At 40.1% G+C, this 27,101-nt stretch overlaps 1 protein-coding gene across 1 annotated transcript in view; it reads right to left on the bottom strand.

Annotated features, from left to right (window-relative positions):
• Window positions 1–27,101, bottom strand: part of LOC145415093 (G protein-coupled receptor kinase 2-like) — an 831,927-nt gene that overhangs the window by 686,340 nt on the left and 118,486 nt on the right. The window contains exons 3-5 of the mRNA XM_080284507.1: window positions 19,642–19,757; window positions 19,411–19,488; window positions 12,185–12,381 (exon numbers count right to left, since the gene is read on the bottom strand). Of these exons, the coding sequence (XP_080140633.1) occupies window positions 12,185–12,381; window positions 19,411–19,488; window positions 19,642–19,757 (391 nt within the window). The remainder of the gene's footprint in view (window positions 1–12,184; window positions 12,382–19,410; window positions 19,489–19,641; window positions 19,758–27,101) is intronic.

Raw genomic sequence — 27,101 nt, forward strand, 5'->3', positions numbered from 1 at the left:
TGGAGGCGATTTGTTTGTGGCCACCCCAAATGGGATTGAGGCGTCTGGCAATAGATAGATAGATAGATATATATATATATATATATACAGTATGTATATATATATATATATATATATATATATATATATATACAGTATATATATATATATATATATATATATATATATATATATATATATATATATATACAGTATATATATATATATATATATATATATATATATATATACAGTATATATATATATATATATATATATATATATATATATATATATAAATATATATATATATATATATACAGTATATATATATATATATATATACAGTATATATATATTTATATATATATATATATATATATACTTAACCCCTTTACCGCGGGGCGTCACTTTCGTGATGCTTGGGAGCAAGGAATCATACCGTGGGGCATCACTTTTGTGCTTGTGTTATTCACCCGGGCTTTCAAGTGGTGGCTTGTATCATCTATCAGTACTGCCAATGTCCAACACTAGTCAGCACTCCTAATCTCATCTGTACTCCCATCCATTGTTGACAATTTAGCCATTTTTCCCCGTTCTTGACTCCCTACCCCCCCTCCATTACTCTATCCTCTTGCCTGACAGGTCGTGCTATGCTAGGTAAATCTTCCCTGGAATTTTTCACTAATTTCATCCATTGAAATAAGCCCTATGCCCTATTCTTATACCAAATAATATATACAAGAAAGAAATAAGGTAAGTGATAGTGCCATAAACCTAGAATTGGCTAATTATCACCTGACAAAACCTCACGTGCACTCGTTTGCTAATTTTCGCTGCTTATTTCCACTTGAAATATGCTGTATAATCTATTTTCGTAATAAAAATATATATAAGAAAGGAAGGGAGAAGCCTAAGTGATATTTACATTCACCTGGAACTACCTAATTATTGCAGGCCACCACACTGTATTCTACGCTAAGTAAATCTTCCCTCGAATTTTCCACTGATTTCATCCATTGAAATAAGCCCTATGCCCAATTCTTATACCAAATTATATATACAAAAAAGAAATAAGGTAAGTGATAGTGTCATACACCTGGAATTGGCTAAATTATCACCTGACAACACCTCACGTGCACTCATTCGCTAATTTTCGCTGTTTATTTCCCCTTGAAATATCCCGTATAATCTATTTTCGTAATAAATATACATATAAGGAGGGAAGGGAGAAGCCTAAGTGATATTTACATTCACCTGGAACTACCTAATTTATAATGTATTGTCTAGATTTCCTGCCAATCATTTCACTGCTATAAATTAGCTGCTGTCAAGACGCTGACATTGGCAGTAATGCATTTCCCTAGGTAGGCCACCACCCCGGCCCACCCTTATCAGTTCACTCTCATCTTCCAATGTGAAGGTACGTCTGTTTGCTCCTGCTAACTTCAGCCACTTTTCACCCCCATGCAAAGGGCCCTGTGACCTTTACCCCCTACTAAACCTCGTGTGGAAAGAGGTAAAGGGCTGCCAATTGATAAAAGAGTGACTACGATCTTTCTATTGAGTAAAACGGTGCAAGTGGAATTGTAAATAATGTGTAAATAATGTGTAAACAGCAAGTGAAAGTGATGAATGTAAATATACGTGAACAGTGGAAAATAGTTTTATAAGTTACTTCAAGTGACAGTGCATAACACAGTGTAAATAAAATAGAAATGTAAATAACGTAAATAAAATAGAGAACGTAAATAGAAACGTAAATGAGTAGTATTATAAGAATACGAGTATCTACCCTAGGAGTAATGAAAGTGAAAGTTTCACTCTAGCATGTATGAATACTATGAGTTATGAGAGTGAAGGTGAAAGCGACATTCACTCTCAATGCTAGTATACAGGACGAGAAAGTAAATGCTACATATTTTACTGAAAGAAATTGAATCCCTACAGTGACAATAAACTAATACTACTGAAAGAAACATGGATAAAGACTGTAGATATATATATGTGTTATACAATAATAGAAATATAAAGTGTGAGGGGTTTTATGAATAATAAATGACAGAATACCAACAGCGAACTAGCGCAAGTGGGAAGGTCATATGCGCTCGTAATTTTCATTGCTTTCACAGTGTTTTTTTTTGGGAGTATGGATCCCAAACTACTTGATAATCATAGAGTAGTGTTTATAGTGTTAATATCTGGCTGTGGTAATCATATTACGGGTTGTCGGGAAGTGTAAAGTGGAGACTTCGTTACCCAACTTCAGCGGTCTCCACAAGTCCTATGGTAATCGACAAAGGCTCAACAAACATCCCAGGAGAAAGCTGAAGGTATGTGCCATATGCATATGTAATTTTAATATTCTAGGACTAATAACTGATTTTAGGCAAATATTTTTTGAGTCTGTCGGAGCCCGAATAACCCCACAGGACACGCAAAACATTGGGAAACATGCCCGCGGTGTAAGGGTTAAGGACCCTACCCAGCCTAACTTTGAAAGCCACCTAAATAACTCCCTACCGGACATGCATAGCATAGGATTTTCGATTTTTTCACTCCTAGCCATGCCTAAACAACCACAACTACACACATTATCTCGACCCAGGCAGAACATATCATCTTTGTCCTCTCTTGCAAAACACACACAACCATCTGTTTACGATTAGGAAGTAATACAGGCACATACAAAAAAGACATGATAATAAGTGAAAAATACATTTTTGTCTTGGTATCTTTACCTATTTGCTCGGGTTTGCTGTAATGGTTTGGATCATTTGATGCAGTGCAACTTGTAGAAAACTGTGAAAACCTTCGGGAAGTGAACGAAAATCTGGGACATGAGACTGACCTTGACTTCCCCCTCTCACATATCATCTGTCAGTTCACCACCTGCTGTCATGACAAGAGGATGTACAATTTTTTTGTTTGTAGCCATGCCTAAAAACACATAGTTACACCCATTATCTCGACTCAGACAGAAAATACAATCTTTTTCCTCCCTTGGAAAACACATTCAACCACCCTGTTTATGAGACAGCAATATATATTGCAAAAATAACAAGGTAAAATGATAAAGATAAACATAAAATGATAGAGAAAGATGAACATGTTATTACGGAAAAAATACGCTTTCCCCGTCAGTAAACTTATTTATTTCTGCTTTGTATCTGTATTCGTAATAATTAGACTTATGAAACTGCATTACGATTCTATTTTTAGCCATGCTCGTGGTGTGCGAGCTCGAAGTTGCGACTCGACTTCCGTATTGCTAATTGGATCTGACCTTCCACTTTATTCTCCCGTGGCAAAGTCTAACCTTGGAGGACGTGCAGTTTTCTCTTTTTGGACCGAAAATTCAACTTTTTCGCTCCCTTTTCCAAGCATGGGCACAACGATAACATAAAAAATAACTCAAAACTACCATAAACATATTTTATATTAAAAAGGTGAAAAAATATTCATAACAATTTTTTTGTCAGCCATTCCTAACAGATTATGTACTGAAATCATTCGATATCATCATATCTCATAATATGAGATGTGCTGAAATGTTGTGCATATATTATATGCACAACATTTCAGCACCATTCGTATTGTTTTTGGAGGTCTGTCTATCTACTGCCAGACACCATAATCCCGTAAGGGGTGGCCATTTGACTTTGAGTTAGTTGTTTTACGAGGAGGGGCACTAACCCTCCACCAACCCACTTGTTGACACGTAGGGAGCACGTATGGTTTGGTTATGTGGTTACCACCCAGCGTTGTACATGGTTTCTTGGCTTACAGGAAACCATTAGGCTTGTCACTCAATGTAAAGCCACCTGTAAAGGAAAGAAAAGCAATAAGAAGTGACAGGAAAGATGGGAGAAGTAGGAAGAGAGGAGGACAGGCACAGAAAAAGAATGATACTGGCTAAGGAAGAAGTAGGCAGCACTACATCATGTGAGTGGATGATGGTCACCACCACCTACCACAATAAAAAACAAAAATAACAACACCTGCCCAGTTGCGCTGCGGCAGCGCCCCTGGGCAGCTATATCGGTTGCCGATATTTCTGCAACTTCCGAGCTCCATTGCAAGCCATAAAATGCGTCTAGGAAGCTGGGATTTGTACTGTTAGGTGCATCTGAACTTTCTCATCAATATGGTAAGAAAAAAAAAATCAATTTTTGAAACTTAAAAAAATGGCCCTGGCGTTGACCTGGCGTGCACGGAAAATTCCGGCCACGGAGGGGTTAAAGATATGTGTGATAAATATGGTTTAATATACAGGATAGTCAGGATAGTATGAGCTTGACTCATTCCTGTAAAGATACAATTAGGCATGGTAAGAGCATTCACAAACACAAACATGTGTATTTAGCTAGTTGTATTTAACTAGCTGTGATATACAGGAAATGAGCTATGCTCGTGGGGTCCCATCTTTGTTTCTCAGTAAGTCAAATTTTGCTTTGAACTTATTTAAGTTTTTAGACTGGGCAATCTCTCTGTCCAGGCTATTCCACAGGTCTATGCATCTATATGGAATATTATATTTCTTGATATCCTTCAAGCAACTTGGGTTTTTCAGTTTCATTACGTGTCCTCTTTTCATAAACAACTCCCACGCCATTATTTCTGTATTAGCTGACCTTGCCTCTCCTAACAACTCCCATGCCATTATTTCCGTATTAGCTGATCTTGCCTCTCCTAGCAAACATCCTGCACTGGGCAATACATTCTCAACAGGCCTACCTTCTGTATGATAGGCCCATGTTATTCACTTACCAACATAAGATTTTCCCTGAGGTTTCTCTAAAATGCATGTATATTCCTTCGGCTCATGTGGCAGGAAAAATTCATCATAATTATGTTTGTTCAAGCAACTGGCCACAGAAGTGATTAATCTATTTTTTACCAATGGCTTCCTGTGTCTAACTGGTGCCCATTCTTCTTCATTCAATATATCATCATGATGGTTGTTGGTCCTCTTCATCCTCGGCCTCGGCTACTCTCCCCACAGCAAGGTCATCATCACCACCAATTAACTCAGCTAACTAATCATCATCAGGGTTGTAAACATAGTCGAAGCAAAAATCCACAACTAAGAGTCTGCCTGCATGTCTACCCCGTCCCCTAATTAATGACCAACTAATTGTACGTCATGCTGGCCACTGCGAGAGCAGCGAGATGTGTGTGTGTGTTTGTGTCTGTGCGCAGTACAATGCTTGTGTTTGCGCACAATACAATGCTTTTGTGTGTGTGTGTGTGTGTGTGTGTGTGTGTGTGTGTGTGTGTGTGTGTGAAATAACCATTTCATTGGATGTAGGAGTCATAAAGCAAAACAAATGAATAATACACATAATAAAATACTTTTAATTAATCTAGGAAACTGTACTGTACATCCGGAAGCTGTGTTGTTGCCCATTAGGCCTTCGTAGACTAAGATCCCAGATATTCCACTCATCATCGCGCATTCTTTTTGTTTAGCGTTATCCACAACAAAAAATCATTAATATTAGAGAAACGGTTTATTTCAACACAGTTTTTTGGCTCAGAATCACCATTTGTTGTGCTCCCAGTGATTTAATATGAAAAACATTCTTAAAATCATGCATTACCTAAAAACTAGTGTTTATTGGTATAAACTAGCTAGGGTTGCATCAAATAGGGTTAAAAGTCCTGGCCAATGAAAATATCTCACTTGTGTGATTGTGTCAGGGGAGGATGCGCCATGCCAATGTTTCTGAGACTCAGGCTCAGCCCAGCTCAGGCGCTTCATAAAGATGCTTTTTAGTATTTTAAAAAAAAAAAAAAGTGTTATGTTGGCAGGAGCATGGATTATCATCTCGGTGATAACAAACACCGCTATAACCATGGGATCACTGTACCCTGACTTAGTACAAGAATGATTTAAAGTGTGTTCCTTTGGAACCTATTTCACATTAAATCAGTGCCCTACTGTAATTTAAAAATACTGCACTGGTGATGTGTTTGTAGCCTTGATGAAAATAAGGCAATGAAAGAGGCAGTAGGAGACACACGTACTTTCTGCAACATGGCACTTGCTGCATAAATGCTTATTTTTACAGCAATGGGGGAAAGTAAGTACCATATTTATTTGTCCACACACAATGTTGTTCTTATTTGTGCTCAACCTGGCCCTCTGATTGAGGTGACCCGTTGACCATGGGTAAGCAAGTGTACCTTTGAGTTGTGCCATTGGTTTCCTTCATAGTTAACGTTGTGTCTGTGTGACATGAGCTATACATTGCTTCAGTATGTGTGCCATGTTGTATGGGCCCCATTCTAGAAGCAGGTCACATGTCATCTGTGCTTCAGCCCAACCAAACTCTTACCTGGTAGCTAAGGAGGGCTGGGTGATGTCCTAATATATGCCTAGAGAAATGAAGTCAGATCATACCTATCTATGAGCACCTTTGATGGGTGGATGTCCAATAGAGGGGCTTCTAATATAGTGTTCACCCTGAAGTGCTGTATTACCCTGCGTGTGAAATGAATATGTAGGTGTTTCCTCACTGCTTATGTTGGAATGTCTAAAGGTGGAACACTGCTGTAGAGGGTGTGATAATGTTTGTGTGGTGACTGTTTTACGTGCCAGGGTGTGCAGTGTGTCTGTGTAATGTTGTGTACTGGCTCAGGCTGCTACACAGAATTGTCTAACTCTCATACCAAGGTAGTTTCTGACATGGAGGACTTTAGTTTCACAGAGTACATGAGCTGTAGGAGTGGTTTTGATCCAGCCAGTGGTGAGGTGTATGGAACTGTTCTGTATGGTTTGCAAGGAGTTGTAGTGAGTATTGGGTGGGATGGGAGACCATGCTGGGTAGGCCCAGAACATCACTAATCTATTGTCTTGTTTGTAGAATAAGGACAGTGATAGGTGGGGACACTCACCATCAACTCACTCAAAGTAGTACTGCTCTTGCATAACTGCCCTTTCCTCTCTTCCTTCCTTCCTCTTCTATCTTTCCTTCATTCTTTCCTCTTCCTTCTGTCTATGGGTGACAATACACTGAGTGACAAGCCAAATGGTTTCCTGTACACCAGGAAACCATTTATTATGAAGGGTGATAACCATACAACCAAATTATGGTGCCCGGTGGTCTAGTCGGTAATTAACCCGCCGAGTGCCAGCAAACTTTGGACACTCATGGAGCTGTGGTGCCAGCCAATTTTTTTTTTTTTTTTTTTTTTTTTCTAGATAGGTTAGAAATGATGAGAAAACATGGAGAACAATCATAAAAGTACTCACAGAAGCCATTTAGGTCGATTTTGAGGTCAGTTCTCCCTGAGCAGCATCAGAGTAACATCCATAGGCTTTATCAGCAGCCTCCGACACCCACTGAGTTGAGGAGATCTTCGTTTTCTTCATCAGTAACTATGCTATTCAAGCCAAAAACACTCTTGTTGGGTATATAGATGATATAGGGGGGCCTAGAGAGGCACAGAAATATCCCAGCCGATTTTTTGGAGCCTTATTTGCATTTTTAATTTTGACAAAAATATCAAACTGCCGATGTACATGTACATAAATGGCACTGTCTGTGCATATAGGGGCTGACATACACGTACGTCCTTGGCACGGGGCAGGTTAAGGTGCTCCAATCAGGTTGACCTTGTGCAGGTTTATATCCAAGAGGTGGTTAGGGTTTATTGTTCACATAATGCCACTCAGGGATAAGTGAGGCTGGTCACGCTCATCTTAAATGTCAGGACCAGCTTGTCTAGCCCCAGGCTCCTACGATCCTCGTAAGGCAACACAGGATTAGATGATGATGATTCTTTTTGTTGCCTAAAGTACAGACTTGTAGTTGCCATGAGTGCAGTGAATTGGAGGTAGGGGGGGTGGGGGATGTACTTTCTCTTGATTTTTTTTTTTTTTTTTATAGATAATGAATGAAGGAAGGAAAAACAAAGGAAAAAAAAATAAGTCCATGTGCCTAAAGGCATCCTCCATTCATAAAATATTTATAACACCTGTATTTTAATTGAAGTGGATTAAATGTTTGTGGGAAACAACTCCAAGGAAGTGAATTCCTGAGTAGTAGTAGTTCTGGGGATAAATGAATTTTGATAAGCAGAGGTTCTGCACTGCAGGGCAGAGAGTGTGAGTTTATGGGCGCTCCCAGCTGCCCGAGTATTTTGGGAGAAAATGTGAAGGGAAGGCACAATTGAAGCCAGTCCGTCAGAGCACTTACGGTAAAAATATCGATAAAATAATGCTAAAGAAGCAACATCTCTACGTACTGATAATGGAGCAAGGTCCTGCGTAATGGCAGGATTATTGATTAATCTAATGGCTTTATTTTGAATTTTGTCCAACTGCCTCAATGCAACCGCTCCACAACCACTCCGCAGTGGTGAACAGTATTCGATCTGAGAACGCACGACTTTTGTATGTAGTGGTCATCTGCTCTTCAGTGAAGAACTCATGAACTGTGTACATAAGTCCCAATTTTTTGGAAGCGTTTTTAGCAAGGGATTTAACATAAGCTGTTCAACTTAGGTTGGGGTTTAGAGTAACATCTAGGATATCAATTGTAGTAGATATGGGAATACTGACATCATTTAAAGTTATGTGAGAGTCTGAAGGATTCTTTCTGTTGGAGAAATTAATGTACAAGTAAGCCCTTAATTCACACGAGGGTTAGGTTCCCAGACCCTTCGCGTATGTGGTAAATTCGTGTATGTGTTCTGCCCTTGTGTGCACATAATTATGCATGTCTATACGTATATTACATCTGAATAATACTGTTTATGCACTACATACACCTTATAAACTAGCATAAAGTATTAAAAACAACAAAAATGTAAGAAATTTAAAATTGAAACCTGACAAGCACAGGCGTAGGTGGAGACACTTCAGCAGTCTGGTGCACTAGCCCTCACTGCCTCCCGTATGCTACATTCTGCCGTCTTTATTGTATGAACAGTTGACTCATTCACCCCAAAAATGCGGTTCCAAGACAATTCACAGGCGTAGGTGGAGACACTTTAGCACATTCTGGTGTACTAGCCCTCACTGTCTCCCATATGCTACGTTCTCCTTCTTTACTGTATGAACAGTTGACTCACCCCAAACATACGGTTCTGAGACAATTCACCATCAAGTCAATTCACTGTCAAAACATGGACAATTCCCCATCATTCTATTAATATACTTATTATTTAGGATGGATGGACAGTGTGAAGAGAGCGCTGGATGCGAGAGGGATGTCTGTTGAGCAAGGAAGAGTGGCTGTGCGTGACAGAAATAAATGGAGAGAAATTGTGAATGAATAAGTGATGACGCAGCCCTGAGGGGATATTCTCCCGCATTTGGTCTGATCAGCTAGTCAGGTCAGGTGCGGGTAAGGGGATGGGTCTATTATGATGTGGCAGGGGTAAACCAGTTCTGCTGTCGGGCCCTGCTGCGGATGTCACTGATTGCATTGCGCAGTTGACCCTTGTGCGGTGTGGTGCAGTGAGAATCTGTCCGTTCTCCCCTTTGGGGCTAAGATGCGAATGAATGTGTTTGAATGGATGAGTAAATGGAGAGTGAGTCGTCCTGTCTCGGCTACCTCCCTTTCCTTGGGGGAAGCAGCCTAGGTATATAGATAGATAGATAGATAGACTTTAATAACTAATTTTCAGGGGGATTTTATAACTCATATAAGTAAAAAACTAGTGTACTGTACTTGCTAAATAAACTGGTATGTAAATAAATGACGGGGAATCGTCCTGACGGAGAATTGTCGCCGACATTCCACCCTGAAGTTTGTCCAACACTTTAACTTTGTCAGTGACACCACTTTACCAGCCCGCTTTGGTGTGTTACCACATGCATCACTAGCACTACACTTAGGCCCCATGTTGGCAGACAAGGCAAGCAATCACTGGAAGGCAGAAAAATAAGCCACAAATAACGATTCTCGATTTCGAGCCATGCATGATTCGACCGTCGGATTCAAATTGACTGTGTGATGCGTGGTAGACTGACCTCCCAGGCTCCCACACACACATACATATATGTATGCACACGGGCAGCAGGTAGGCATTTTTTATATTTTATTTATTTCCCTTGTATATTGAAATTACTCATTTGAATACTATAATTTTGTTTTAATTATTGTACGAAAAATTCGTGGATAACCGAAATCGCGTGAAAAAAGTTCGCGTGAATTAAGGGATTACCTGTATTTAGGTTTCTGAGCATTAAATGAGACCAGATTTGTTTGTCCCCACTGATTAATTTTAGAAAGGTCCTGGTTCAGAGAAATTGCTTTGTTTATTTGGGAATTTATAATATCAAATTGTGTAAAGGAGGTACTAAATGTGAAAGAACTATGAAGGGTCGAGTCATCAGCATAAGAGTGTATTGGGTTGTGCATGAAAGATAGGAGGTCATTTATATGTATGAGAAAGAGAGTTGGCGCCAAAACTGATCCCTGAGGTACGCCAGCATTTATGGAATGAAACCGAGAAATAAATTCCATCTACCATGACCCATATTTTTCTATTATGAATGTAAAAAGAAATTAGAGGAACCAGTGATGCAAGGCCATAGTGTGACATCTTAGACAATAAGGCCCAGTGCCATACTCTGTCAAATGTTTTTGATATATCACGTGGTATTGTGTGTGTTTCACCGTGTTGACGTCGTGCATGTAGCCCTTGAAGGTGAGTCCAGTGTCAACAGTGTCGTATGTCATTCGAAAGATCTTAGTGGAAGGTGGGGTGTGGCACACAAACATTGTTAAGTGTAATGTGAGGGAAGTAACTGCGTTCATGTTTATTGCAGACGATAAGTGTGGGAATGGACTTGGTAGGGGTGATCAGCCTGTTGCCCTCAACCCAAATCTACAGTCTTGAGGTAGTCCTGATGCAATGTGCTGGCCGTGTCTGCACTGTGATGTGGTTGTTATGGTGATGTCATCTGCATATGAAGCAATGTTTATGGGTGGCTGGGGTGTGGATGTATCATGCATATATAGGCTGAAGAGTATGGGTGAGAAAATGGAGCAACATGGAACTCTGTTAAGGAAATTTACATTCACGATGAATTGTCCTGTAATGGAACATGCTCATCTGTCAGATAAATAGTTGGTCTGCCAGCATTTGGTAGTGTTCTCAATGTTTGTGCTGTATATCCTGATGAACAATTTGCATGGAGGATGACACTGTTGTGAGGAGTGTGCATTGTGTGGGTGTCAGAGAGTTGATGTCTCATGTTCACTGTGCAAGATTAGTCAGTATGGTGCTTGTAAAGTGTAGGGTTCTAAATCCGTGCTGTGATGGAGGAAGAGGGGACATGGGGTGTGGCTTTTTAGAGACTAAGGCATTCATTTCAAAAGATGGTGTGCTACGTAGTGTTGTGGGTCTGTACATACAGTAGAAGGGAATGTTGAGACCTTGTTTGGTTTAGGTATAGTGATAACTGTTTCATGTTTCCAACACTGAGAATGCTACAGTGTGTGTGTATGAGTAGTTTCTGATGTTTATAGGGGCCTTGATGCCATGTGGTCCTAAATGTTTCAGGTGCAAGTTCCTGAAGCATTCTAGCCCTGTGCTTGCTGAGTTCTTTGTTTTCTTGATGTCACATGTCTTCTGGAGTGAAGGGGGTTGCATTGTGGTGAAGTGGAATGAACCACTTATGTTTAAGGAACTTTTTTAATTCATTTATTCTTTTTCCAGATTCAGTGCATGTTGTTCAGTGATTTACGTTTGCGTAGAGGCTCACAAGTATGTTTGTTAGTTCTTTGTTGGAGAGATATGATGGGTGTTGAAGGTGATGGTAGCACAGGTCTCTGTTTGTAATTTAGGGATGCAGTTAAGTATTCTGTAGAGACAAAATGTGAATGCAGAGTTACCAAGTGTTGTTACAAAGGTCTTCCAGTTTTCCATTTCCTTCGTACTAACTTTGTTTAATTCTTGGGGTCCTGTGATGGTGCTGCGTGCATGTGTAGGAAAGGGTAGGTGTGCTGAACCAAGTCAGTGTCTTATGACACAGGTAATCTCCAGTGTAAAGCTCAGGTTGTAACATCTTCCGCTGCCTCATGGAATGTGGCATTTGCCTGTGATGAGCAGGCTGTTGAACTCAGTAATGTGCCCATTAATATCGGAATTCTGCACTGGAGGAAGGCTGGCTGTACTCATCAGTTAAAAGAGTTAATAGCTACTTTGCATACTACTGTTGGAAACATATACAATACACACTTACCTTTCCAACCATTTCCACTGGAGATATCTATGAAAGTACATGGAAGCCTCAAATTCTTTAAAGGGCTCATTGGCCAGGAAGAGCTTGACTTCTGCAGCACATCCAAGGAAAAGCTCCTTCCCTGCTGCATCCAGATTTTCCTTGCATGTTGACGTCAATGATTCATTCAGGATCCCTATAATCTGCCACTCTGATGACTGATGGAAATAGGCACAAATCAAAAAGGGTTCACTAAAAACACTGTTATTACAGCTCAAAATACAGTATGCAATAATTACATAACATAATAACTTAAGATACGAATTCTTAATCATCAAAAACCCTCCCTTTCAACAATAAATGGGCCAACCAGGATTCGGAAACAGAAACAGCAATGGACAATAGTACGAAAACCATCAACAGTCCCTTGTAAAACGGACCATTTCTCTCTCAAACTTGGTAGCCCATCCATTGTGTCATGGGTAATGTCGTGTTTATTTATTTGAGAATAACTAATTAGACAGCATTCTGACACACACACACACACACACACACACACACACACACACACACACACACCAGTATATACAGTATGTTTCAAAACTTTATTGCCTAACATTTATGATACAGTACATAGATTTTGAGACAAGACGCAAAATTATTTCCATGTACAATAACATCATGTCCAACACACATTTCTTTAGTAGTAATCACCTTTAGTATGGTAGGAGGAGGGGGTCATTAATCTGAGAAGTTGACAGGTGCCACAGTCAATGAGAACATGCATTGGTGGGAAGAGGTGACATCGCAAAGCATCAGTCTCCTTGAGCTCACTGGCATGCTAACGACAATACTGTGATGGACTGAGCCATTTTCATGTGTGTGCTTTCCGCCCTTATTCATCATGACAAATTGCAATTTTGTGCGTTTGCCTATCATTGTTTACAATATTCTAAGGATTTTTGTACCTAAAATTTGTCCTGTCTGATAGAAATTTTCCCCATGAGGTTTACTACGGTAATAGCTCAATTATCCAACGTAATAGAGCCAAAGGCACGTCTGGAAAGTGAGTTTTCCGGTTTCTCCTCTGGCCCCCTTTCGTACATTGCTTAACTCTGAAAGCCATTGTAAAAGGCCACTACAGTACATCATACAACATTTGTTCCTGCTGTTTAACACTATCTGGTCAAGCAGACCTATAAACCACAGCTAAGCAATTACCATGGTCAAGCATGGAAAACAATCCTCCTTTAACCCTTTAAACGCGGCCGTGAACAGTCGACTCCCCCCCCCCCCCGAGTAGCGGGGTTGTATCGCGGTCTGAGTACCTGTAGGAAAATATTAGCCAAAAATCAGAGATTAACCCTAGAACATTAGACTTGGTATGGCAGATAGTACTTACATTCAGCTTTCTCCAGAGACAGGTGTTGAGCCTTCGTGGACTACCCAAGGACTTGTGGAGACTTGCAAAGTTGGGTAACCAAATCTTCACTTTCACACCTCCAGCAACCTGGTTTCCCCTCTACCACAGCCTCATTCTGTCACAGTAAACTTTATACTACAACATAAAGGTAGTTTGGAATCCGTATTTGTACAATAAGCACTGAAAATAAGGCTAAAATCAACGGAAAGTACGGCCGACATGCAGCGCAGCGGCGGTCTTCCCGTCACTCAACAAACATTTCCATTTGCACAGCTTAAAACATGTATACTACATTATTTTCAATCATATTACTTCCCAAAAGATCACCGCGGCGCGCTTTTTATTCTGCCTTACGCCCGTCACTTTATTCTCGTTCCTGTCGGCCGCTTGCACTGACTCGGAAGAGCTAGAACTCGCCATAATGTCACTTTGAAAGCCTGCGGTAAACTGACGCTAAACAGGGGCAAACCATGTGAAAAAAAGCTAGTGTTACAACTGGGGAAACAAGCATTTCCTATTAGCATAAACTGCTTGTGAGAGGAGAGCGCAGATTTACAGTTCTGAGCACTCAGAGCGCTGCCATGTATCACAGCCAGGCTGGCCGGGCCGTGGTGGGAGGGGAGGGGGGAAAAACGCGATTCTTGGCAACAACGGAGGTCAGTAGTACAAAGGTAAAGTATGCTAATTGTAGCTAAAGGGTGGTGGTACTGATAGACAATACCAGCTGGAGCCTGCTTGCCCACGGTTATTCAAAATTTACTAGAATCGCAAACGCGATGCTCCGCCGTTATGTCCTTTTCACCGAGCGTCGCAAACGCGACAATCCGCGTTTAAAGGGTTAAAGCTTTCACGTCGGGTGTCATGTATACGTGCCACAAAAAAAAATGTTTGTGGCCATCAGGTGGCACGTATGTGTTCTAGACTTTTTATATTTGTGCGCCAGTACTGGGGGCCCAATAATGGTTCACATATCAGAAGGTGCCAATACTGAGGTGTTGCCATCGCGAAAGGACTATTTTACTGTTCATTAGTGCGGTATGAGATGGTTCCGCTGCCACAGGAGCCTCTGGTTGCTCTAGTTACTACTTGGCGGAACTCAAAAATCACAGTTTTTGACAGCTCAAAAACAAGTAATTATCATTATTATTATTTTTCTATTTTATGGTAGATGGGGAGCGCCCATCATCCACCCGCTTATCTTCTACAGGCGGGTTTACATGTACAGACATCACGATTTTGGGCATGGAGCAAAGCCGGTTGACGTGTATTGTCGCAAGCGTCTTCCCGCCACCCTTTGAACTTTAACTTATCCTTACTCATCAATGGGACCACATGGCGAAGTGGGGATACTTTCATTTGAAAGAGGAAGAGTTGGCAGAGTCTCATGTACAGTGCAATCACATAACTCACCCACTACTAGCTTGCGAATTATCTAAGTCACGGTGTCCTTATCTAAGTACTAAACTCACAGAAAATGCTGTAACTTGCGTTTTTCCACTAGAAAATTACTTATTTCCGAGGAGATGTTTAACTCATGATATTGTAGCCACAACCCATGACTGGAAGCCAATCATATTTAAGTACGCAATCCTTGTGATTGTGCAGCCAATCAAAACGATACTTTCTCCACACACATCACCTATGCCTAGTGGCCGGTACTGCAACTAGGCCTACCAGGCGGGATTTATAGTCTACACCTGTACACCTACCGGCGAGCATCTTCCCTGCCTTTTCGTGTTTTCCTGCTTTTTTGTGCTTCACCATGGCTGAAAACAATCAAGCAAAGAGTTCTTCATCCAGGAAAGGACTGAAGCAGAAGCCACCACTGAGCTACGCCCAGAAAACAGAGCTAATTCGGAGGATAGACATGAAAGTGTTACAGTAAGTGAAGAGCTTGCATTTGTGGATATGGCCAAAGAAAAGATCAAAGCACATGATAGAAAACAGAGTTGTTCCTGTTGTTCAATCAGCATACAGAAAATACCATTCAACTGAAACTGCAGCACTAACAAGGATTCAGAGTGACTTGGTGGTAAACACTTGTAGTGGGATGTCCTCTCTCCTAGTTCTGTTGGATCTGTCTGCAGCTTTTGATACAGCAGATCATAAACTATTGTTGGATGATCTGTATTTTTATGGCATTCATGATAGTGCCCTTTTGCTCCTTAAGTCGTATCTGTCGGACAGATCTCAGAGAGTGGTTGTTGATTACGCTAGCTCTGATTCTGCACCCCTTCTATTTGGAGTCCCTCAAGGATCAGTTTTGGGTCCAATTCTATTTACTAGCTACACAAGTAGTTTATCATCTCTACTTGATGCTCATGATGTGTCCTATCATTTTTATGCTGATGACACCCAGCTCTATGTTAAGATGTCAGATATCAACGATACTAAGACAAAGTTTGAATCTCTAATATCTGATATTAAGATTTGGATGGCTAAGAGGAAACTTAAGCTGAATGATGGTAAAACTGAGATCATCATCATCAGAGGAAATAGAAGGGGTGATGACACTGACAATGCCCTGGCTTTGAACATTGGCATGTCACAGCTGCATCCAGTCAGTTCTGTTCGAAATCTGGGTGTTTATTTTAATTCTAAATTAAATTGCAAAGAACATATTAATCATGTTGTAAGAGGGTGTAACTTGCATATCAGAAATCTGTACTCTGTGAGAAAATTCCTGAATAGATGGTGCCTCTTAACATTGGTCCATGCAGTGGTCTTGTCTCGTCTTGATTATTGTAATTCACTGTGGGTTGGTCTTCCAAATAATATACTAACTAAAGTTCAGTCTGTGTTGAACAGGGCGGCACGGCTTATCTTTGGTCTCCCCCCGAAAACCTCAACTACCCCGTTTCTGACTGAGTTGCGTTGGTTGCCAGTAAAGGCTAGAATTGAATTTAACTGTGTCTTATTACATTCAAGGTTCTTAAGTTTGGTGAACAGAAGTATCTTGCTGAATTGTTAAAACTCTCACTGGCACGCCCGGGTGTGATGTTACGCAGTGAAGATGATTCCTTGCGTCTTGATGAGCCAGGAGCCATTCACCAGTCATCTTTCTCTGATCGTTCTTTTGCATATAGAGCCCATACATTATATAACGGATTGCCATTGTCCATAAGACAACTCTCTACTGTTGAATCCTTTAAGATACAGCTGAAAGCCTTTCTTTTTTCAAAATGCTATGACCTGGAGAGAGGTACTATGACGGATGATAATAGGGTTTAATTATTGCCACTTTCATGTATATATGATGTAGCTTGTATTATATACAAAAAATGTCACAATTTTTGTAATTGTAAAAATAATGTATGTGTGTCGAGGCTAGTGAATTCCCAAAAGGAAGAACTGGCGCTTTAGAGAAACAAAATGCCAGATTTTTATTATTATTATTATTATTATTAATAGTAGTTTATTGTCACTGTAGGCATTCAATTTCTCTTTCAGTAAAATACGTAGCATTCACTTTCTCGTCCCGTATACTAGTGTTGAGAGCGAATCTGTCAATTTCACTTCCACTTTCATAACTCATAGTATTCATACATGCTAGAGTGAAACTTTCATTTTCATTACTCCTAGTATATATATACTCATATTCTTATACTCATTTACATCTCTGTTTACATTCTCAATTTTATTTACATTATTTACATTTCTATTTTATTTACACTGTGTTATGCACTGTCACTCGCAGTAACTTAAAAAACTATTTTCCACTGTTCACTTATATTTACATTCATTGCTTTCAATTGCTGTTTACACATTATTTACATTTCCACTTGCACTGCTTTAGTCACCAGAAAGATCATAGTCACTGTCCATCATTTTCATTGATAAATTAGCCAGTTCACATTCCACAGGAGTCACTTAGCCCTTTGCCTCTTTCCACACGAGGTTTAGTAGGGGGTAGAGGTCAAAGGGCCCTTTGCATGGGTTAAAAAGCAGCGGAATTGGACAGGTGCGAATCCGACGTGCTTTCAACTTGAAAGCGACAGTTAACTGAATATATACTGTGGTGGCCTAGGGGGAGTGCAATTCTGCCAATGTCAGCGTGGTGACAGCTGCTAATATATACGCTATGAAATGATTGGCAGGAAATCTAGACAATACATAATAAATTAGGTAGTTCCAGGTGAATGTAAATATCACTTAGGCTTCTCCCCTCCTTTCTTATATATATTTTTATTAAGAGAATAGATTATACGGCATATTTCAAGCGGAAATAAACAGCGAAAATTAGCGAACGAGTGCACATGAGGTGTTGTCAGGTGATAATTAGCCAATTCCAGGTGTATGGCACTCTCACTTACCTTATTTCTTTCTTGCATATATTATTCCGGGAAAGATTTACTTAGTGCAGCACTGCCGGGCAGGCGAGAGGAGAGGGTAATAAAGGGGAGGTAGGGAGGGGAGTCAAGAATGGGGAGAAATGGCTAAATTGTCAACATGGGAGTACAGATGAGATTAGGAGTGCTGACTAGTGTTGGATATTGGCAGTACTGATAGATGATACAAGCCACCACTTGAAAGCCCGGGTGAATTCAAAATAACACAGAATCACAAAAGTGATGCCCCGCGGTATGATCCCTTGCTCCTAGGCATCACAAAAGTGACGCCCTGTGGTTAAGGGGTTAATATGCCTAATAATTAGTGAGTGTGTATGAATGTGTCCAGTGGTAGTTTACAGCTTTCAACAGAGACTTAAAAAAAAAATAAAATAAAATAAAAAAAGTAAAAAAATCAAGATCTTCCCCCTTATCCCATTAGCCACACTATTTACATGACCATCATTCTCATGGTTTGTCTACTCCATAATTAACCTGCTGTGTGCCAGCTATTTTTAGCCCTATGGGTCACCCCAGTGCCGACCATTTCTCAACTTTTTTTTTTTTTTTTGGCTAAAATGATAGATTTTGATGTGAAAACAATGAATTTCACCATTAAAATGCTCACCAAGGCTTGGAAATGAGTTTTACCAGGTCCTGCATACTCGTGTACAGGTATAGCCGCTCTCTCACGCTCACCGCATACGTGAGAGAAAGCAGTTTTCTATGTAAGGTATACTCGGGTATTTATGCTAGGAAAGTATAGCAATGTTCAGTACACTTTTCTGATTACTTATTTCTTCAGCATCTATCACAATTTGCGTGTCTTTCTGACTGTGAATGCATTATCATACACTTACCTGAAGATAGGTACAACCTGACTTCATTACGTACAGTCCTGGCACTTACAAGAAGGTATTTACAACTTGACTTCACTATATAGTCCTTACAGGTACAAGAAAATATTTACAACTTACATGAAAATATTTACAAAATGCCTTCACTATGTACAGCACTGGGTGAGGCACACAGGCAGAGTGAGGAAGAGCAAGCATGAGGGGGGGGAGCAAGTGAGTGTATGGCCTTGACTGCTTGGGGGATGGTAGAGGAAGTTACCATACATACCTGCCAATTTTTACCCATGAATCTTGAAAAATGGAGTCACAGTGAATTTTTTAATTTTAAACGGCATTAAAACGGAACTGGCCACGGAATTATGTCAGACCGTTTTAAAACAGCACTGGCACGCGGCGGGTTAACCACATAACAGGGAGACCACCGTACTTTTCTGTGAAAATATGATATCTGATATGAATTTATTTCTTCAAAATGATGAATAACATAAGGGAAAGAATGGTAAAACTCCAACACTATGCATCTAAAAATAACTACTCCAAAAGGCAACATGAAAGTCTGCAGGTACTGTGGCTATATGGGTAATGAATCTCTACTGTGCAGTTCAAAGCAATAAACAACAAAGTCTGAGTCTGACTCACAGTCTGCTTAAGATATTTATTGAAAATGGCATGTGCAACTTCTTGTCTCTTTTCATCCACTTCAACTTGATATCTTTCCTGAAAAGAAATATAAAAATTAATAAAGCACTCTACAACTCTTCAATTTACTGTATATTACATAAAATTACAATATTTCTTCAGATTTTTCAGGCTTTAAAACAGTTTCACTTGTGAAAAAACCTTACAACTTGCAGCTACTACAGTACTTACAACATCATCCAGAAAAACATTGTACTTGTGATACTCTGGTTTAACAACTTCACAAAATTGTCGAAACAATAATCTTCCTATAGGCTGCTGATCCACTACATAACTATACCGTACATCTGGAAAAAAACAAAAAAATTACATTCTGAAAGATGAAATTGCAATTTCTTAAAAATATCTTTTACAAGTGTACATTTATTTTCCTTCTAAGATTATGACATCATGATAAGTTCATATATATACTATATACATATACAGTATATATATATATATATATGGATCAGTTGGGTCAAGGATTGTGTGGGTAAAGTTGAAAGTTGGAATCCAAATGTGGGCGATTGTGTGTGTGTCTATGCGCCAACGCAAGATCGTGCTAGAAGAGTGAGAGAAGAGTTCTGGACAAATGTAGAAGTGTGCATGGAAAAGTTTGGAAGGAATGAGAGAGTGTTTTTGATCGGTGATATGAATGGTAAAGTTGGGAATGTGAAGGTGGATGGAATAGTTGGTGAGTGGGGTGTGCCTGCTGAGATAGATCAGAATGGGAGTGCGTTAGTGGACATTTGTGCTGGGAGGGGGTTGGTGATAGCCAATACCCTCTTCAGACATAAAATGATCCACAGGTATACATGGCGAGTGATGAGAAAGGTGGGTGGTGAACTGAATGAAAGGAAGGCAATGATTGATTATGTGTGTGTGGATGAAAGGATGCGAAGATGTGTAATGGATGCAAGAGCTTATAGAGGTTGGGGGAGTGGACTTTCTGACCACTACTTGGTGGTGGCCAGAATTAGGATTCAAGTAAGTCGGAGGCATAGAAGAAGGGAAGGACGAGAGGAAGGGGTAGTTGCAAAGAGAATGGAAAGGTTACAAGAGGATGAGAAAAAGGCAGAGTATAAGAGAGAAGTGGAGGAATGATTGGGCAAATATGAAATGGAGCAGATGGGAGACGTGGAAGGTGTGTGTAGGATATTTACAGAAGAAATATGTGCAGCATGTGATGTGGTGTGTGGAAGGAAGAGAAGACGGAGGGAGGTGCAAGGAACAGCGTGGTGGACTGAAGAGGTGAGACAGGCTGTGGCACAAAAGAAGAAAGCATACAATGAATGGATGAGAAATAGGGGCGTGGAAGAAGTTGAGAGGCGGAAGAGAGAGTTATATGTAGAAAGAAAGAGAGAGGTGAAAAGATTAGTAAGAGAGAGTAAGAGAGTGGATGAGGAATTTGGAAGGAATTTGAGTGTAAAGTGGAGGGACTGTAAGAAAATGTTCTGGAAAGAGGTGAAAAGAGTAAGACAGGGTGGAAGTGAAGTTAGCAGGGGAGTGAAAGATAAAAATGGTAGATTACTAGTGGAGAAGGGAGAAAAAGTGAGCAGATGGAGAGAACTCTTTAAGGAATTGTTGAACATAGAGGATGGAAGTAATGCGAGTATAAGTGGCTGGGGAATGGCTGGGGGAAGGAGGGAGGTGAGAAGACAGGAAGAAATCAGTAGGATAGAAGTTGTGGAAGCAATGAGAAGTTAAATTGGGGAAAGCCCCAGGAATTGATGAAGTGTGTGGTGAAATGCTGAAGCATGGAAGAGAGACAGTAGTAGAATGGATGTGGAAGATGTGCAGATTGGCCTGGGAGGAAGGTAGAGTCCCGAGGGATTGTAAGTCTGGTATAATTATTCCCTTGTACAAAGGAAAAGGGGAAAAAGAAGTGTGTGGTAATCATAGGGGCATTTATTTTCTTAGTATAATAGGAAAAGTGTAGGGTAGGATACTTATTGACAGAGTTAGAGAAAGAACAGAGAAATTAGTTGGAGAAGGACAGGGAGGCTTTAGAAAGGGAAGAGATTGTGTAGATCAGATATTCATTCTTAGATCTTTAGTGGAAAAGTTTCTAGAGAAGGGAAAGAAGTTGTATGCGGCTTTCATGGATTTGGAGAAAGCATATGAAAGGGTGGATAGACAAGGATTGTGGAAAGTGTTTAGAATATATGGAGTAGATGAGAAGTTGTTGAATGCTGTGAAGAGTATGTACGATGGTGCGAAGGCTGCAGTGCGTATGGATGGTGAACTAAGTGAATTTTTCTCTTTGAAAGTTGGGTTGAAACAGGGATGTGTCATGTATCCATGGTTGTTCAATCTGTACATGGATGGGGTAATAAAAAAAAAAAAATGTAGGGTAGAGGATGTTGGAGTGGCCCTGGTGAGAGAGGATAGTGTTTGGAAAATCCCTGTACTGTTGTTTGCAGATGATACTGTGTTGTTGAGTGAAGACGAAGGGGAACTGCAAGGCTTGGTGGATGAGTTTGGGAGAGTGTGTAAGAAACGGAATCTAAAGGTGAATGTAGGGAAGAGAAAAGTGACGGTCTTTGAGAGAGGTGAAGTCAGTGAATGCACAGCGAGGTTGGATGGTGAGGAATTGGAAAATATGAGTACACTCAACCCTCGGCTATCACGGGTTCCGCTATAGCATATCTCGCTATCACGCCTATATAAAAAACTACCCAAGTACCTTTATCACGCACTAAATGCCTGCTATCACGCACCGCAAATGTTCGAAAATTTCAAAAAGGCCAGGCTCCAGTGCTCCACCCAGCTAACAAAACTTTCACTCTGTGATTGGTCGTGTGACATCAGCGCCAGCCGAGCACTGATTGGCCGTCTGACCGAGTCTCCTGCCCGCCAAACCATTCAAGTGCGCGCCCTCAGACATTGAACAGTGATAGCAGAAACAATAACTTTTTTTATGATATGACCATGGCCAATGTACCCCCTCCCCATCCCCCTACCATCACCCAACATAATGCTGCGGCACCTGCCAGGGAAATAAAGAAGAGGAAGAACCTATGTTATGCAGATAAACTGAAAATGTGAAACTTGTAGAGAATGGTGAGACCAAGCGAAGTGTGGGGAAGAAGCATAACATCAATGAATCAACTGTGAGGGGTATTTATAAGAATCGTGATCACATCATAAAACATGCTCATTTTTAGACTATTATATATTAATATATGGTACAAAAGAGGTATCTTAGGGGTAAATATTGAGGTCATGGCACCAATTAGAATTATTACCATAAGTTCTTCAATTCGGCTATCACGGTTTCGGCTATAGTGCAGCTATAGCGGGACAAATTGGGAGTGATAGCCGAGGGTTGAGTGTACGTTTAAGTACTTGGGTAGTGTGATGAGTAACGATGGAGGTTTGGAGGGTGAAGTGCTTGAAAGGGTACAGCAGGGAAGAAAGGTTGCTGGTTCCTTGAAAGCAGTGATAAGTAACAGGGAGGTGAGCATGGAAGTGAAAAAGTTACTACATGAGAGTATTGTGATACCAACTCTAACGTATGGAAGTGAAGCGTGGACGTTGTTGGAAGGACACAAGTCAAGAGTGAGAGCAGTGGAAATGAGTTATTTAAGAGAAGCCAGTGGAGTCACATGGAGAGACAGGCTGACAAATGAGGATATAATGGAGCGTTGTGGTGTGGATGTGGATGTGATAGGAAGCGTTATGAGGAACACACTGAGGTGGTTTGGCCATGTGGAGAGGATGGAGGGTGAAAGACTGACGAAGAGAGTGTATGTGAGTGAGGTGGATGGGGGAAGAGGGAGGGGGAGGCCGAGGATGAGATGGAGAGATGGGGTGGAGAGGTATATCAGAAAGGGGGGTGTGAGTTGGGAGCAGGGCAGTGAAATGGTGGGGGACAGGGCGACTTGGAGGCGATTTGTTTGTGGCCACCCCAAACGGCTTGCAGTCCTGATGGACCCAGGTTCGAATCCTGGCTGGGGCAGGGGACAGTTTAAGGATTTGAATTTCATTAAAAGCAGACTTTCCTGATCTACCAGATGACCCGCCGACATGTTGTAAAAATACCCCCGCTAATACCAATACACCAGTCCTCTATGAGACAGCCCTAGCATGTATTCAATATGGACGGTGGGTGTTAGCGCCGAAGTGGTGACATGTGGAGGTGTAGGAGGACTACTGGGCCTTGGGATAGGCTACTGCCCCCAAGATATAGGCCCTGAAGCCTTTGCCCAGAGTCGGACACAAAAAAAAAAACGGGATTGAGGCGTCTGGCAATAGATAGATACATATATATATATATATATATATATATATATATTTACTGAATATACATATACATATATACTGTATATACATATACATATATACCGGTATATATATATATATATATATATATATATATATATATATATATATATATATATACAGGTAACTCGCACGGAACACGATCTCACGGAACGCGCTCGCAATTATACACGGTAAGGGCTGGGATACATATAAGACAACGTAAGATTAAAAAACCATCATGAAAACTACAAATTAACGCAGGAGAGGCCTTTGAAAGATCAAATCCTCGAACGTCACCGCAGCGCGCGGTTTGTTTTGATTATGTGACGATCTAGGCGGGAAATTATTCAGTGAGTGAGACATTCCCGAGTACAGTAGCACAGTATTTTTTAAGTTAAATATTTAGAGTACTGTACTGTTCTGGTAAGTTTATGTGCAACTTAAAGTACTATTAAATAACGTTAAAGCAAGAAATAAAGTCTTATAACCAGTTTACCTGATAGGCGTCAGAATATTGCCGTTTTTATTTGTTCGTTTTTTCCACAGTACTGTACAGTATTTGTAAGTTAAATACTTACTGTTCTCGTATGTACTGTACTTGTAAGCACTTAAATAAAGTTAAATCATTAAATAAAGCCTTGTAACCAGTTAACCCGAATTATATGATTACCCATGATCGGCGTCGGAATATTGCCTTTTTTGTTTGTTCGTTAAACTCTTACTGTACTGCTTTTCTACAGTACTGTATTTGTAAGTTAAATATTTACTGTTCTGGTATGTACTTTTAAGCAATTAAAGCATTGAATAAAGCCTTGTAACCAGTTAACCTGATTTATATGATTACCCATGATCGGCGTCGGAATATTTCCTTTTTAGTTTGTTCGTTAAAGACTTATAATAAGAGAAAAATACATTTTTGTCTTGGTATCTTTACCTGTTTGCTCAGGTTTGCTGTAATGGTTTGGATCATTTATTGCAATGCAACTTGTAGAAAACTGTGAAAACTTTCGGGAAGTGAACGAAAATCTGGGACATGAGACTGACCTTGACTTCACCCTCTCATGTCATCTGTCAGTTCACCACCTGATATTGTGATGAGTGGATGTACGATTTTTTCGCTCGTGGCCATGCCTAACCACACATAGTTACACCCATTATCTCGACCCAGACAGAAAATACAATCTTTTTCCTCCCTTGCAAAACACAAACAACCACCCTGTTTACGAGACAGCAATATATATTGCAAAAATAACAAGGTAAAATGATAGAGAAAGATGAACATGTTATGACGGAAGAAGTACGTTTTTCCCGTCTGTAAACGTATTTATTTCTGCTTTGTATCTGTATTCGTAATAATTAGACTTATTGTTAGTTCTGAAACTGCATTACGATTCTATTTTTAGCCATACTCGTGGTGTGGGAGCTGGAAGTTGTGACACAACTTCCTTCTTATATCCGGACTGACCCTCCACTTTATTCTCCCGTGGCAGAGTCTAGCCTTGGAGGACGTGCAGTTTTCTCATTTAGGACTGAAAATTCAACTCTTTCGCTCCCTTTTCCAAGCATGGGCACAACGATAACGTAAAAAATAACTCGAAACTACCATAAACATATATCAAAAAGGTGAAAATGTATTCATAACATTTTTTTTTTCCATCCATTCCTAACTGATTATGTACTGAAATCATTCGATATCACAGCACTGCATTTCTAAGTTAAATATGTACTGTTCTGGTATGTACTTTTAAGTTAAAGCACTGGTACCAGTTAACCTGATTTATATGATTACCTATGATCGGCGTCAGAATGTTTCCTTGTGTTTACGTACAGTATTTGTGTGTTGAAGTTTTGCTCTGGAGTACTGTATTTGTGAGTTATAACATTAAATAAACCTTCTAACCACTTAAAGTGCTTTCTAGTGATTACCAATGACAGATAACAGCAAAACAACACATTTGGGGGGTCTAGGGAGCAAAATATGTAGTAGTTTAAATATACGCGATTTCGCACCTAACACGGCACGGTAGGAACGAAACCCACGTGTTCCGTGCGAGTTACCTGTATATATATATATATATATATATATATATATATATATATATATATATATATATATATACTAAATATACATATACATATATACTGCATATACATATATACCGGTATATATATATATACATATATACAGTACCCTCACGTCCAACACGGTAATACTGTTATGCACAGGTCCCGTGTTGGACCGAAAACGTGTTGGACAAACAACAGAGCTTATGGGGAAAAATGAATTACAGTACAATCCCAGTTAACTGGGCGGCTTGGGGAATTCACCTTCCTGGTTACAGATTTTTCCCGTAGTTCTGATATTAAAATCTATACAAAGGCGATCATTATCACAGCAGTAAATACAATTCAGGTACTCACCACTCACATCAGGGGGCACACCAAGAGATTCCACCTGAAAAATTGCCTCGTAAACACACACCATGGTCATAGTGGATGTGCATGCAATGCCTTGCAGTACCGGTACTGCAAAATGCACAAGTCCATTCTGTTAACTACCGAATAATTTCTTGTATGTACTGTACTCATGTGCAAAACTAAAGAAATAAAATCCTGAATATTTATTGGTAAATTATCACGACACCTGTGCCCCCACATCAGCTTTGTTTACGATCCCGGCCCCAACTGATCGCCACCATTCCGCCACTGTTTTGCACCATTCTGTTAACTACCGAAGTATTCGTTGTATGTATTGTACTCATAAAAGTGGAAAAATAAAGAAATAAAATCTTGAACATTTATTAGTGAACTGATATTAAGACTGCACTGTAGAATTATCACACCTGTGCCCCCACAAAAGCTTTGTTTACGGTCCCGGCCCCGACTGACCTCCATCATTCCACCCTTCACCTGCCGCCAATCAGCTGTTTTGCACAAAATAAAATACATGATGTACTCAGTGCAAGCATATATTTTTTTTTTTCTTCCAACGAAGTAAACCTTCATTCCTATTAACATTTTTTTTTTTTTTTTCATCTCTGCCAGCACACATGCATTCTAAGATGAATTTATGTGGTGCAAGTTAGAGTCGGCCCGTTAGGAAGAAAAACACCAGCGTTTGCCGATTTGCTCTCTCCCGAGATGTCTGGCTTACAAATTCCATCCTGTCTTTGAAACGATTTAACCATCCAACACTGAAATCACACTCGACTTCTGTATTCATTTTATTGTGAAACTCTCTTGCTTTTTCTTGGATAAGAGGACCAGAAATAGGTGCTCCCCTAGATCTTTCTAAGCAAAACCACTTGAACGATGAAGAGTATGCCTTGTTTGAATGGACTTACTTGTCTCGCTTTTCATGAAAAATTCATTGAGCTTGGATGCTT

This window comes from Coenobita brevimanus, chromosome 101 (genome assembly GCF_032717465.1).
Source record: "Coenobita brevimanus isolate Jiangsu-jjx chromosome 101, ASM3271746v2, whole genome shotgun sequence".
NCBI lineage: Eukaryota > Metazoa > Arthropoda > Malacostraca > Decapoda > Coenobitidae > Coenobita > Coenobita brevimanus.